The sequence below is a fragment of the Dreissena polymorpha genome, chromosome 3 (genome assembly GCF_020536995.1).
Source record: "Dreissena polymorpha isolate Duluth1 chromosome 3, UMN_Dpol_1.0, whole genome shotgun sequence".
Classification (NCBI taxonomy): domain Eukaryota; kingdom Metazoa; phylum Mollusca; class Bivalvia; order Myida; family Dreissenidae; genus Dreissena; species Dreissena polymorpha.
In genome coordinates this window covers 36,528,884-36,544,782 of record NC_068357.1, presented here as the reverse complement: position 1 = coordinate 36,544,782, position 15,899 = coordinate 36,528,884, and the positions used below count along the sequence as shown (strand labels likewise).

Here is a 15,899-nt window from a genome sequence, read left to right as displayed (position 1 = left end):
TTCACACAGCACCAGTCGCAGTTCTGGTTTAATTTAATAATTGTTATTGTTTTTTGTATTTTCATTTTGTATGACAAGATCATCCGAATTTAGACTAGATCTATATTGTCACAATATATTGTAACAGAAGCTACGACACACACCCAGCTATCTGCAGTCTTCATTACAGGTAACTATTCTTAACACCATACACACACTCTGAGTCTGCAAAGAATAATGTAAGGATGGACGCGTCAATTTCCTTTGCTACACATGTAATGTGATCTTTAAGGAAGTTTGCTAGAGTCATCTTTTGCTGATATAAATATAAAATTAAAATCCAGTCACCGTAGAAGTACCTTATTGGCAGCTTCCCGCATGAACTGTTTTGCAGCGTCAGACCAAATTGCAGGCACGGTGAGTACCCAGAGCACTTCGTCACTTGAAACTCCAGCAATTCTACTATGAAGGTTTTGGTAGACGCAATCTGTTAGGTGTTTGATCACTTCGGCAAAAACATGCATAGCCTCCAGCTCTTTCCCTCCATACTCTTTTATCAATGTATCTCGCTTTAATTTCTGTGAATTAAAATTGTATATATATACACACACACACACACCCGCACGCACGCACGCACGCACGCACGCACGCACGCACGCACGCACGCACGCACGCACGCACGCACGCACGCACGCACGCACGCACACACACACACACACACACACACACACACACACAAACACGCACGCACGCACGCACACACACACACACACACACACACACACACACACACACACACACACACACACACACACACACACACACACACACACACACACACACACACACACACACACACACACACACACACACACACTTGTAAAACCTTCCAACCGGGGAAATGTGTTCTAAACCTACCAACCGGGGACCACCATTTCCACATACTCTAGAAAGCTGAAAGTGATAAAGAACAGACAAGTTTCGAACCTAAAATACGATTTTGACATAAAAATTATGATAAATAGGGTAGTAAATCAAAGAAAATTTTACATGCAAACCGGGGAATTATGTGCGTACCAAATGAGGAACTGCGATGTGTGCCAACTGGGGAACGGTGTATACCAACAGGGGTACTAAGTGCGTACCAACTGTGGAACTTCAATGTGTACCAACAGGGGAATGGTGTATACTAACAGGGGAACTTAGTGCGTTCCAACTGTGGCACTTCAATGTGTTCCAACTGGGGAACGGTGTATATACGTTCATGGATAATATTAAAGTTAGTACAAAAAATTGAAAAGAATATGTATGAAACAATATTTGATTAAATTTGTTTATCATATGACCTTATATAAGTTATACAAAAATGCCTTATTTGATTGACTCAAATATTATTCACATCAAAATAAGCATAAGAGCCATAACGCAAATCAAACAATACATTTATGACTTCATTAGCTATAAGCCGACTACAAGCATGCAAGTGCTGCATTATACCATAACAATTATGGTGCAATTAATCAACAAATGAATACAATTCGTTCTTAAAACTAAAAAATAATGTTATTTTTTTCCGGCCACGCTATTTGTCAAACAGAATGAAGGAGAGGGGGAGGCGGCTTATTTGTTTAATTCCTTTTTTCCATCAGAAAAAAACATTCACGATATCCACGTACTATGAAGTTTTTATCCTAAAAGTAGAACTGCCCATATGCATGTAGATTGAGTAGTGTAAATTTACTTTGTCCTTACTCTGACATTATAAAATAACTCATGCATTTAATCCCCTGAAACAGGTAAACATCAGAAAATTCATTCACACGCATGGCAACTTCCACTTCACTTAAATTGTCTTAAATACATTTATTGCATTTTCAAAAATAATAAAATATGTAACTTTAAACAATCATGAACGTTTCACAACGAATGTGGCGAGGCCTGAGAAACTAAATAGTTTAGTAAACGAGCAAAACGACTTGATAACAATGCATTTTGATGCGCCAGTGACTTAGTCTACGGCAGTAGGTCAATCTGAATGATGATCAGTATTTATCGTTATAATATATGTATTCCAATTCTACATCTGTGATACCATTACACATGTGCTATATTAAAAAAATACAGTATGTATGCACTTGTTTGAGTAGAGAATGCCAAAAACGGGTTAACGTTAATAATGAACTTACATATAATTCTACCTGTCGAAATAACAGATTATATTTTTAGGAAAATAGTCACTGGCAATCGCTTTGTTTTCCCTTGCAAACCAAACACCTTTTTTCAAGAGTTGGATTAACGTATTTTGTTCAAACTACCTTTATGTAAACCAACGTATGTACCTAATTTTTGCATAAAATATAATAGAAAGAGTGTATTTTAAGCACTGAAAAGTTATGCCGATGTGTCATCCATATATTATTTGTTGAAAACAATATAAAAGTTATAATTAATGTTGTTATACACGTATAATCACCGCTGACTTTGACAGCATTATCATTATATAAAAACACTAATAATTAAATATGAACCAAAGCAAACACTTATCAAACACGTAGTTTAATATTATTTTAAATCACTTACATTATAGTATATATACTTACTGGGAGTGCACATGTGGATCAATTGTTAGACCCTTGTTGGTGCCAACTTAAAAATAATATGTACCAACAGGAAAATTATAACAGTGTGACTCAATTCTGAATATACAGAACCAAATCGAACAAGATCAATTTCGCATACATGTCAAAACAATTACATTCCAGATGGCGGATAACATGGTTAACATATGATTAATCACTAAAACAACCGACATTATAGCATCATATCGCAAAGTGTATAAACATGATGAATTATTAGCTTTGTGCATATATTTACATATCACATATAAATATATGTTTCAAATATGTTTTGTTCTTGGTAATCTACAGCTTGTTCAAGTGTGTGTATATGAAGAGTATTCGAAAAAACAAGTAAATAGCTTGTGTTAGAATGCATAAAAGAGGTCAGTCGCAAACGCGATTCATTGTTTTAACAATATCTTAGTCTGGGAAATGGGTATGTTAATTGATCTTTAACCATAAATGAGACAAAACATAACTAAATCTGGCATCTTAGTAAATTTCATCGCCGTTGAATTATAAACTTCAATTAAAAACATGGGAAAAAATGCATAACTCCTCGCGAATTTGTGTAGATCAAGCAATTTTGATATGAAAAACATATAAACATACCATTATATACACAAAGCAAATATGTGAATTGATAGTTAATGTGAATATCTACACGCAAAACAAATGCACAAAAATCTGTGTAGGAAATTATTGTAATATTTAACAACCATTTAATCAATTCTAGTGCAATACTTACGCAATAATTTACATTTTGGTAAATTTTTACTTTAAAATAACTATTAAGTACTCAACTGCAAGTCAGACACCTGTCATTCAAAACAAATTTTGTAAAATTGACAAAATATTCATTTGTATTTATCACATTGTAGCAGTAGCTTAGCAGTAGTTTTTTATGTTATTTACATTTATCTTATTAAATCTTAAAGTTTTTGTTTGTTATGCTTGAACAAAATGTTTGTTTCCATTTATCCGACTGAATTTTTTTGTGCCTTCTCTGAACGTTTAGCCTTCTAGATTGATTTGTTATCATGTTTGCTATATTCATTCATATTCACCAAGTTTAGGGTAAAAAATAACTTGTATAGTGAGTAACTCGTAGAAACTCGTAATAGAAAGTACAAAGAAACACTCTTTGGCCGAACTATATACCAATCCTAATTTGTTCGGCGATATGATTATGAACAAATATCGTTTTTGACTGAACCGTATTAATAAAACATTCAAATACAATAAGCACACATATATCGTTTTCGAAAAGAGTATATAGAACAAGAAAACACACAAAACACATGTGGCAACTTCATCCTTTAACGTATTCTCCTAAACGTGCATTATATGTGTAATATTTTTTTGAGTTAAAAGTCCCCGTCGCTTTTTTGTTTCAATTAAATTTCTGCAAACGTCTTTGACATTTTTCCAACTTCTGTTGTGAAGGTCATTCTCACTTTCAATACACGCAAGTATTTCTTTTTTCCCTGGTAATTTACCCATTATCAAAAAAACGATCAAAGTGTCTGTGAACAGCTCCTTTTTCGTTTTCACTCCATTGCTTTTTGGCTGCTTGTTTTGTTCTCCTGGTATTTGAAGTACCCTTTTCTGTACATGGATAATAAAACACCATATGACGTCGCTAACTGCCATGTGTAAGATATTCATATTAAATATATATACTTCAGTACAATTTTTCATAGCAAAATTACGACAAAAGCGTCCAGGTACTTACGGCACCTGATAATGACATCGATGTCACACGATAAATTTGGAAACATTATTTTGCCTAATGAATCAAACAATTACATGAAAGCAAATCATGTTCTAAGAAACATAAGAAACTTGGAGATACATAACTTGAATGCATTCACATGTGTTTGCATACCTTTGTCTGTTATTTTTGGTTGACTGTGGCTGGGAAGAAGAGTTTCGAGGTCTTCAGTATTTTCATTTTCTGATGATTCAGAAGAGTATTGTTCATCTGTCGTGTAAATCACAAGATCAAAAATTATATATAGTTTATAAAATCACAATAATGGAAACAACCGAAGCACACCAAATAAATATGCAGTTAGTGCATTGAAATTGAAAAATTAGAAGTAGCCAATGTAAACCTTACTGAGCACAAAATGAGTGTAGACTTTACATTCCACCTTACCTGGTCGTCTCCGATTAAAAAGAATTACCTTGCATAACACAAGTATATTTCAGAAAAATGTTTGTAATTATTTTTATCACTTCAGGTTATCAAGTTCGGTAATGAGCCCATTATTTACATTAAACAAGTTTACTGTATGAATTTAACACTGAAAATGCGACATACCTTCAATACATTCGTCGTCAACATCAATATCGTCTAGCGAATTGACAGAATTTATGGTAATTTGTCCACTTTCCATCATCATGAGCAGATTGCTGACTTTGGCAACCTGCATGGTTCCATCTGGTAATCTGTAGAATTCTCTATGTACTCGAATGTCGTGACCAAGAAATTTAGCTAGAATGTCTAATTCATTTTCAGACAAGTTAAAAAGCTGAGTCATTGTGGCAATATGTTTCCTTAACTTTGTAGAACGAAGCCTTTCCGGATGTTCAGCTCCACAGTCAATTGCAATCGAACGTAATACATCTGTCCCACGAATATGCGATGATGCAGATTTTGTTGCGAAAAGATATTTACTTTTGAAACAGTTTGTTAGAGAATTTCTGCTGCGTATCAGGAGGTCGATATTTTCTTTCACCTGTCTTGGAAACAGTACTGCAGATATTCGACCTCGTTTTGAAATAATCTCTGTACGGTAAAAATAACGGCACAGGTCTTTTTCCAGTTTTGTTAAACATCCATCTTATTCTCCATCGTCATTTGTCAATTTGTGGCAGCGTATAAGTCTTACACTGAAAATTAAAATTAATGATATTACACTTCTTGGATAAGCGATAATTAACGTTTTTGTGATTATGATGAAGTCGATGTTTATAGACTACAGTGGTTAATACACATGCTCACCAGTTTCATTGACAGGTGTAAATTCTAAATTCTTTGTGTATATGAAGATTTTGCAAGACAAGTAGTTCAAAGTAACTACAACTGGTAAACAATATTTCATTCTTTTAAAATTCGCATAACGTGTGCTATAACATGTTAATATAATGATCATCGACGTACGTGTTATATTAAGCCCAAATACCAATTAGCATCACCCGGAATAAATATTGGCACAATATAATTTAAGGCAAAATTACGCCCATTTCACTGAAGACTAAACCAAACCAGAAAATACGCCTTAGTAGCTTCGACATAGTGAAATATTACAAACCGTCTCATCGACTTCTTCCGTGTGTACGGATGTTGTTTTTCCTGGTTCCTGGCTGTCCGTAGATCTAGTAGTCATTGTGTTGCCTATTCAAAACAACAATAAAAATGGTATAACACATAATCTAGTCCGAGTTAAAAAGTTCGTTATTCATGAAGCCATTTAGTACAACACATTGACATTGACATTAATTTAATGATGTTCATAATATCACTGTGAAACATACCCTTTTTTGTTCCGTGCATTTCTGAAAATGCAAAAAACAAATACACATTATCAGACAGAACGCATTTCAAGTAGAGCTTGACGACGTTCAATGATAAACCATTTTAATTCACGGCTAAAAGGTATTTAACCAGAAATTACGCCTTAGTAAGGCAAAATTACGCCCATTTCACTGAAGACAAAACCAACCAGAAAATACGCCTTAGTAGCTTCGACCTTGCGAAATATTACAAACCGTCTCATTGACTTCTTCCGTGTGTATGGATGTTGTTTATCCTGGTTCCTGGCTGTCCGTAGATCTAGTAGTCATTGTGTTGCCTATTCAAAACAACAATAAAAATTGGTATTACACATAATTTAGTCAGTGTTAGAAAGTTCGTTAGTTATGAAACCATTAAGTACAACGCATTTGTATTAATGCATGTGTAGTAATAACAAATCACTGTAAAACATACCCATTTTTTGCTCCGTGCATTTCTGAAAATTCAAATAACAATTACACAATTACACATTATCAGACAGACCGCATTAAAGTAGAGCTTGACGACGTTTAATGATTAAACATTTTAATTCACAGCAAAAAGATATTTGACTATCTGTTTTTAAAATGAACAACTCATGAATGAACATGAATGTAATCATAAAACTGATTTGCTATATTTATAAAATTAATAATTCAAAAGACATTTAAAGCTAATTTAAAATGTGATAAATATCAGTGATAAATCCATCATAGATGACATCTTGACAATAGAATGTACCTTTCTCCATGGAAGTGTTGGTACTCCATAATCATATCGGAGTTCCTCGCCAATTGCAATGTCTCTGTCGGCGATAGTGCATAGATGGGGAGTTTGGTTGACTTCAACTATTTTCATTACACAATTTTGTTTTGCGTCTCCATTTTCGGCATCATTTATCATTCGACCCTCATGAAATATATCGTTGGTAGCGTCAATGCTGAATAAGACATTTAAATAAACACTTCTGATGCTTTAAACTAAAATAACGCGCATGCCATATTTAATTATTATGGTGAAAAAACTAAAGATAAGTCTTCTTCTAATGGCGTAATTTAAACGTTTGATGTGCAAAGTAAAGATAACTTGTAGTTACCAGCAAGATTTGTCTCTGTATTTAAAAAGTACATGAAGCTGCCTTGACCCTCTTTTTCATACTCCTTTTCTAATTGCCGTGCATGCTTTACTCGTGTTATCATATCTCCTTTGTATTCGAGAAGAAAGTCTCCTTTTTAAAAAGACTCCTTCGCCTGAAATATTTATATTTGTAGACATTTTATATTAATAATCATTTTGGTCATATAATTGAAGGCTAGATATAGGCGCCAATAGTGTTTTATTCATAAAAAATCAATAAATCTTTATGCTACTTCCATTTATCTGCCCAGTATTAAGTAACCCAATAGTCCATGTTTGTTTTCTCTTTTTAATGGAAAGGGGCTACGATATTCTTTTATAATTTCTAAACGACCTTAAACATAACCATATACAAAAATATTTGTACCTATGACATCATCTACGGTTTTTACTTCAAAACCTGGTGGATCAACGTAATTCTGGCAGTACGTTCTTGCGAGACCAAGGGGACTTGGCCCCTTTTGGCTACTAAATGTTAAAATGGAAATGTCGATGAGAAAAACTACAAGAGTTGTCAGAAGACAGCGCGCTCGACTATTCAAGTTCTTGATAGTATAAAGTAAGCCACCATTCGGAAATTGTTCATATTCAATAAGGTCAAGGTACTATAGTCATATTCTAACTGGAAGAGGACCATAATTGAAACATATTGATCGCTTATGTTTTAAAGAAGTGGTACATTATAGACGATTCTGAGTTCAGGTATGTTTTCCACAATCTATTGAACATTTGTAAAGACATAAAACATACTAATAAGATTGTATTTCAAGTTTGATAGCAATAGCTTGGGTGGGATGGTTGGACGGTTTTAAGAAAAAAAAAGTTTTTTTTAACGTGTTAAAAAAAGTAAGGAAAACAAAAACTCTTTTTTTTTTGGGGGGGGGGGGGGCGGATTTCTAGGGTGGGGCGTGTGGGATGGTTTGGGTTAAGTCCATTGTGGTATATCAGGTAAGCGTTGTTTTGTCAAAGTATGAATCAAATCTGATCCTAAATAAAGAAGTTATGGCAATTTAATCAAAATTTATTTATTTGACCTTCAGATTCAAGGTCAAAGGTCAAGGTAAAATTCAACTTGCCAGGTGCAGTACCCTCATGATGGTAAGCAAGTATTTGAAGTTTGAAAGCAATAGCCTTGATACTTTAGAAGTAAAGTCGATGTAAACACAAAATTTAACAAATATTCAAAGTTACTAGGTGGAAAAAGGGCCATAATTCTTACAAAATGCTTGTTACAGTTGTCTGCTCTTGTTTATAGATTGGGGTCATGTTGGTCAAGAAGTTTGCAAAATATGAAAGCAGTATGTCAAGGGACAATTAAAATATTCGAGGTGGTACGCAAACTTTAACACAGAATTATTAATAATATGCGTATTCTAAGTGGAAAAAGGGGCCATAATTCTTACAAAATGCTGTTTACAGTAGTCTGCTCTTGTTTATAGATTGGGGTCATGTTGGTAAAGAAGTATGCAAAATATAAAAGCAATATGTCAAGGGGCAAAGAAAATATTTAAGGTGGTACGCAAACTTTAACATAGAATAACCAATAATATGCATATTCTAAGTGAAAAAGGGGCCATAATTCTTACAAATGCTTTTTACAGTTGTCTGCTCTTGTTTATAGATTGGGGTCATGTTGGTAAAGAAGTATGCAAAATGTGAAACCTTATGTCAAGGGAAAAAGAAAATATTTGAGGTGGTACGCAAACTTTAATAAAGATTTATCAATAATATGCATATTCTAAGTGGAAAAGGGGCCATAATTCTTACAAAATGCTTGTTACAGTTGTCTGCTCTTGTTTATAGATTGGGGTTATGTTGGTAAAGAAGTATGCAAAATATAAAATCAATATGTCAAGGGACATAGAAAATATTTAAGGTGGTACGCAAACTTTAACATAGAATAACCAATAATATGCATATTTTAAGTGAAAAAAGGGGCCATAATTCTTACAAAATGCTTGTTACAGTTGTCTGCTCTTGTTTATAGATTGGGGTCATGTTGGTCAAGAAGTATGCTAAATATAAAAGCAATATGTCAAGGGACATAGACAATATTTGAGGTGGTACGCAAACTTTAACATTCCAACGCTCACGCTAACGCTCACGCTAACGCCGACGCCGGGGTAAGTAGGATAGCTCCACTATATATATATATATAAATATATATATAACGAAAAACTACCTAGAGCTTTACTTTGTTTAACGTATATTTATAAAATATATTCGTGAAATATGTACCATAAAACAAGCTTTGTAATCAAATGATATTATATAAATCGATCTTTAGAATTCGTCTTCCAGTATTACTTTAACGTTTACATAAAAACGCTTTTAATAGTAATTGAAAGTTGTAAATATAATTAAAAAACTTACCTTAGTTTAATGCGTTCGTTCGCTCGAAACTCCATTTTTCCAACATACTTTCACTAAATGATATAAATACCGAGTGTATGATTTTTAAAGAGCGCAACCGGGGAACTGTTATTAGCCTGGATACACACTCGATTGTAATTTGGTCAAGATTTGTGTATATTTTGTGCATGCCACAAACCCGCTAATCGGGGAAGGCGTTGGATTTCTAATTTAAATTGACAGTTTGGTATTTCATACACGTAGATTAGAGATTTTCGCCTAAAACCAACCGGGGAATTCCCCGGTTGGTAGGTGTTCCCCGGTTTGTTGGTGTGTATTCATACGATTTTCCCCGGTTGGTAGGTTTTACAAACTCACACACACACACACACACACACACACACACACACACACACACACACACACACACACACACACACACACACACACACACACACACACATACTTGTAAAACCTTCCAACCGGGGAAATGTGTTCTAAACCTACCAACCGGGGACCACCATTTCCACATATTCTAGAAAGCTGAAAGTGATAAAAAACAGACAAGTTTCGAACCTAAAATACGATTTTGACATAACAATTATGATAAATAGGGTAATAAATCAAAGAAAATTTTACATGCACACCGGGGAATTATGTGCGTACCAAATGAGGAACTGCGATGTGTGCCAACTGGGGAACGGTGTATACCAACAGGGGTACTAAGTGCGTACCAACTGTGGAACTTCAATGTGTACCAACAGGGGAATGGTGTATACCAACAGGGGAACTTAGTGCGTTCCAACTGTGGCACTTCAATGTGTTCCAACTGGGGAACGGTGTATACCAACAGGGGTACTATGTGCGTACCAACCGTGGAACTTTAATGTGTGCCAACAGGGGAATTGTGTTAACCAAGAGAGGAACTTAAGCGCGCTATCCCTGTGGAACTTCAATAATGTCCAACGGGGAACTTGCGTTTACCAACAGGGGTAATTGTGTGTAATCATGGTACCGTTGTTGATAGGACAATGGCGTGCACGTTCATGGATAATATTTAAGTTAGTACAAAAATTGAAAAGAATATGTATGAAACAATATTTAAATTAAATATGTTTATTATATGACCTTATATAAGTTCTGCAAAAATGCCTCATTTGATTGACTCAAATATTATTCACATCAAAATAAGCATACGAAACATAACGCAAATCAAACAATATATTTATGACTTTATTAGCTATAAGCCGACTACAAACATGCAAGTGCTGCATTATAACATATCAATCATGGTGAATTAATCAACAAATGAATACAATTCGTTCTTAAAACTAAAAAATAATGTTTTTGTTTTAGGCCACGCTATTTGTCAAACCGAATGAAGGAGAGGGGGAGGCGGCTTATTTGTTTAATTCCTTTTTTCCATCAGAAAAAAATATTCACGATGTTCACGTAATATGAAGTTTTTTATCCTAAAAGTAGAACTGCCCATAAGCATGTAGATTGAGTAGTGTAAATTTACTTTGTCCTTACTCTGACATTATAAAATAACTCATGCATTTAATCCCCTGAAACAGGTAAACATCAGAAAATTCATTCACACGCAGGGCAACTTCCACTTCACTTAAATTGTCTTAAATACATTTATTGCATTTTCAAAAATAATAAAATCTGTAACTTTAAACAATCATGAACGTTTCACAACGAATGTGGCGAGGCCTGAGAAACAAAATAGTTTAGTAAACTAGCAAAACGACTTGATAACAATGCATTTTGATGCGCCAGTGACTTAGTCTACGGCGGTAGGTCAATCTGAATAATGATCAGTATTTATTGTTATAATATATGAATTCCAATTCTACAACTGTGATACCATTACACATGTGCTGTATTAAAAAAATACAGTATGTATGCACTTGTTTGAGTAGAGAATGCCAAAAACGGGTTAACGTTAATAATGAACTTACATTAAATTCTACCTGTCGTAATAACAGATTATATTTTAAGGAAAATAGTCACTGGCAATCGCTTAGTTTTCCCTTGCAAACCAAACACCTTTTTTCAAGATTTGAAGTCACGTATTTTGTTCAAACTACCTATATGTAAACCAACTTATGTACCTAATTTTTGCATAAAATATAATAGAAAGAGTGTATTTTAAGCACTGAAAATTAATGCCGATGTGTCAACCATATATTATTTGTTGAAAACAAGTTATAATTAATGTTGTTATACACGTATAATCATCGCTGACTTTGACAGCATTATCATTTTATAAAAACACTAATAATTAAATATGTACCAAAGCAAACACTTATCAAACACGTAGTTTAATATTATTTTGCATCACTTACATTATAGTATATATACTTACTGGGGAGTGCACATGTGAATCAATTGTTAGACCCTTGTTGGTGCCAACTTAAAAAATAATATGTACCAACAGGGAAATTATAACAGTGTGACTTAATTCTGAAAATAAACATACCAATTATATACACAAAGCAAATATGTGAATTGATAGTTAATGTGAATATCTACACGCAAAACAAATGCACAAAAGTCTGTGTAGGAAATTATTGTAATATTTAACAACTATTTAATCAATTCTAGTGCGATATTTACGCAATAATTTACATATTGGTAAATTTTTACTTTAAAATAACTATTAAGTACTCAACTGCAAGTCAGACACCTGTCATTCAAAACAAATTTTGTAAAATTGACAAAATATTCATTTGTATTCTTCACATTGTAGCAGTAGTTTAGCAGTAGTTTTTTTTATGTTATTTACATTAATCTTATTATATCTAAAAGTGTTTGTTTGTTATGCTTGAACAAAATGTTTGTTTCCATTTATCCGACTGAATTTATTTGTGCCTTCTCTGAACGTTTAGCCTTCTAGATTGATTTGTTATCATGTTTGCTATATTCATTCATATTCACCAAGTTTGGGGTAAAAAATAACTTGTATTGTGAGTAACTCGTAGAAACTCGTAATAGAAAGTACAAAGAAACACTCTTTGACCGAACTATATACCAATCCTAATTTGTTCGGCGATATGATAATGAACAAATATCGTTTTTGACTGAACCGTATTAATAAAACATTCAAATACAATAAGCACACATATATCGTTTTCGAAAAGAGTATATAGAACAAGAAAACACACAAAACACATGTGGCAACTTCATCCTTTAACGTATTCTCCTAAACGTGCATTATATGTGTTATATTTTTTTAAGTTAAAAGTCCTCGTCGCTTTTTTGTTTCAATTAAATTTATGCAAAAGTCTTTGACATTTTTCCAACTTCTGTTGTGAAGGTCATTCTCATTTTCAATACATGCAAGTAATGATTTTTTCCCTGGTAATTTACCCATTATCAAAAAACGATCAAAGTGTCTGTGAACAGCTCCTTTTTCGTTTTCACTCCATTGCTTTTTGGCTGCTTGTTTTGTTCTCCTGGTATTTGAAGTACCCTTTTCTGTACATGGATTATAAAACACCATATGACGTCGCTAACTGCCATGTGTAAGATATCCATATTAAATATATATACTTCAGTACAATTTTTCATAGCAAAATTACGACAAAAGCGTCCAGGTACTTACGGCACCTGATAATGACATCGATGTCACACGACAAATTTGGAAACATTATTTTGCCTAATGAGTCAAACAATTACATGTAAGCAAATCATGTTCTAAGAAACATAAGAAACTTGGAGATACATAACTTAAATGCATTCACATGTGTATGCATACCTTTGTCTGTTATTTTTGGTTGACTGGTGCTGGGAAGCAGAGTTTCAAGGTCTTTAGTATTTTCATTTTCTGATAATTCAGAAGAATATTGTTCATCTGTCGTGTAAATCATAAGATCAAAAATTATATATAGTTTATAATATAACACTGATGGAAACAACCAAATAAATATGCAGTTAGTGCATTGAAATTGAAAAATTAGAAGTAGCCAATGTAAACCTTACTGAGCACAAAATGAGTGTAGACTTTAAATTCCGCCTTACCAGGTCGTCTCCGATAAAAAAGAATTGCCTTGCATAACACAAGTATATTTCAGAAAATGTTTGTAATTCTTTTTATCACTTTAGGTAATCAAGTTCGGTAATGAGCCCATTATTAACATTAAGTTTACTGTATGAATTTAACACTAAAAATGCGACATTCCTACAATACATTCGTCGTCCACATCAATATCGTCTAGCGAATTGACAGAATTTCTGGTAATTTGTCCACTTTCCATCATCATGAAAAGCTTGCTGACTTTGGCAACCTGCATGGTTCCATCTGGTTATCTGTAGAATTCTCTATGTACCCGAATGTCGTGACCAAGAAATTTAGCTAGAATGTCTATTTCATTTTCAGACAAGTTAAAAAGCCTAGTCATTGTGGCAATATGTTTCCTTAACTTTGTAGAACGAAGCCTTTTCGGATGTTCAGCTCCACAGTCAATTGCAATTGAACGTAATACATCTGTCCCACGAATATGCGATGATGCAGATTTTGTTGGGAAAAGATATTTACTATTTAAACAGTTTGTTAGAGAATTTCTGCTGCGTATGAGCAGGTCGATATTTTCTTTCACCTGTCTTGGAAACAGTACTGCAGCTATTCGACCTCGTTTTGCAATAATCTCTGTACGGTAAAAATAACGGCACAGGTTTTTTTCCAGTTTTGTTAAACATCAATCTAATTCTCCATCGTCATTTGTCAATTTGTTTTTTGAATATTCTTCGACTGTCATTTTTGACACATCGTCTGATCGTTTCGATTAAACACAAGCAGATTTCAGACAACTTATGCCATGCTTGCCTTTTCTCGCAATCACTTGCTGATTCTTGTAAGGTATTTGCATGTGTTTCTTCTTCATGTCGTAAGTATTCAAACATTACTTTGACATCATTTGCCAATGGCAACAGTTCTTTCTGACTGTTCTGCTTAGCCTCATGAAGTGTTCTTAAGGCATTGGAAGACACGTCATCCGTCCAATTAATTTCAAATAGTTTGGAAAGCTCCTCAGCCCTTGTTTGCAGATCCTGGTTGTTTGTTTCGATTCCTTTCGAAATTAGAATTTTTAGACATTTCTGAAGCGTTGTGCCAATCTTTAAGGCTAATGATGGTGTAGCATAAGTATTGGTGTTTCCGTCGAAGCCTGCAACGTTTTTGCAAGATTTTGTAATAAATTTGAAAGCATCTGGATACATGAAATTCTCCAAAGACTTTTCAACATTGCCTGGACAAGATCGCATGTCTTTCAGCAATCTACCAACTTCTCTTAACTTCTGTCTAATATAATTGTGTTGCTTTTCATCATGGCCCCTTTTTGTACAAGTTTTTCACCGAATGCAAGGATTGTATTATCACTTTTGACTTTGCGACTTATTTCGTCGTTTCTCATGGACTCGATTACTCGTCTTAAAATAGTGCTTCCTTCTTTTGATTTTGGTAATAGCAGGCTGCTCTCGAAAGCGAGTCGTTTTCTTGATCCCGCCGCATTGTAAACTTACATTTTTGAGTGTGCCTCCACAGGATTTTCTTCGGGTAATACCCGTAACAGTAAGGACAAGGTCCATACTCGTCTGCAGCTACGCGTTGATTGTGACTTTGTCTGTATGACACAAACAGCTGTCCTTGGCCATCTCGCAATACTTTAACATTATGGAGATGGTTCCCTACGTTCCTCATTTTTTCATACATTTTTTTATTTTCTGCTGAATTTTCCGTATTTAATAGATCGTTCACATCTTGCCCATCTTTATGCTGCAAAAGCAAATGTTTTTTTTAGTTTTATTTGAGCCTTTTCGCAAAACATGCAATAAAATCTCTTATCGTAATGTCTGTATTCACTGTTATTTGTTTGAGCGATGGTGATGTTGGTTTTGTGTGCCTCTGCGGATGATTCGTCACGTTCACGAGATTGCAAGGATTCAACAGGAGGTAGTGTTGACGCTGTCTTCTTTTGAAATCTTTGAATTTTTGGTATGAGTTCGACAACTATCGACTCATCTGACGATGCATCGCCTTCTTCCGGAATATAGTCTTTGTCATTGTCACTGTCCTGTAAAATAAAGTTGTTTTCCTGTGTGTGAGATCATATAAAAATATGAAAATATCACAACATCATAATTTGTTGTTGGTGAACTACATCCATAAAAATGTGTAAGTGTAACATAACACTTACCAGAATGCATGTCTTAATTACAGTTCGATACTAGAGCTTGAAAAAAAT

The 15,899-nt window shown here is 34.1% G+C and overlaps 1 protein-coding gene and 1 long non-coding RNA gene across 3 annotated transcripts in view; both read right to left on the bottom strand.

The window, feature by feature from the left end:
- Nucleotides 1-15,899, bottom strand: part of LOC127873711 (heat shock 70 kDa protein 12A-like) — a 30,984-nt gene that overhangs the window by 3,212 nt on the left and 11,873 nt on the right. The window contains exon 2 of the mRNA XM_052417666.1: nt 339-557. Within this exon, the coding sequence (XP_052273626.1) occupies nt 339-557 (219 nt within the window). The remainder of the gene's footprint in view (nt 1-338; nt 558-15,899) is intronic.
- LOC127873743 (uncharacterized) lies at nt 5,575-7,351 on the bottom strand. Of its 2 annotated transcripts, none has more exons than XR_008046362.1 (3): nt 7,256-7,351; nt 6,901-7,099; nt 5,575-6,000 (listed from the first exon to the last, which is right to left on the bottom strand). It is a non-coding gene; the product is annotated as an uncharacterized LOC127873743 (long non-coding RNA). The 2 variants fall into 2 exon arrangements; XR_008046363.1 differs by lacking the exon at nt 5,575-6,000 and adding an exon at nt 6,594-6,616.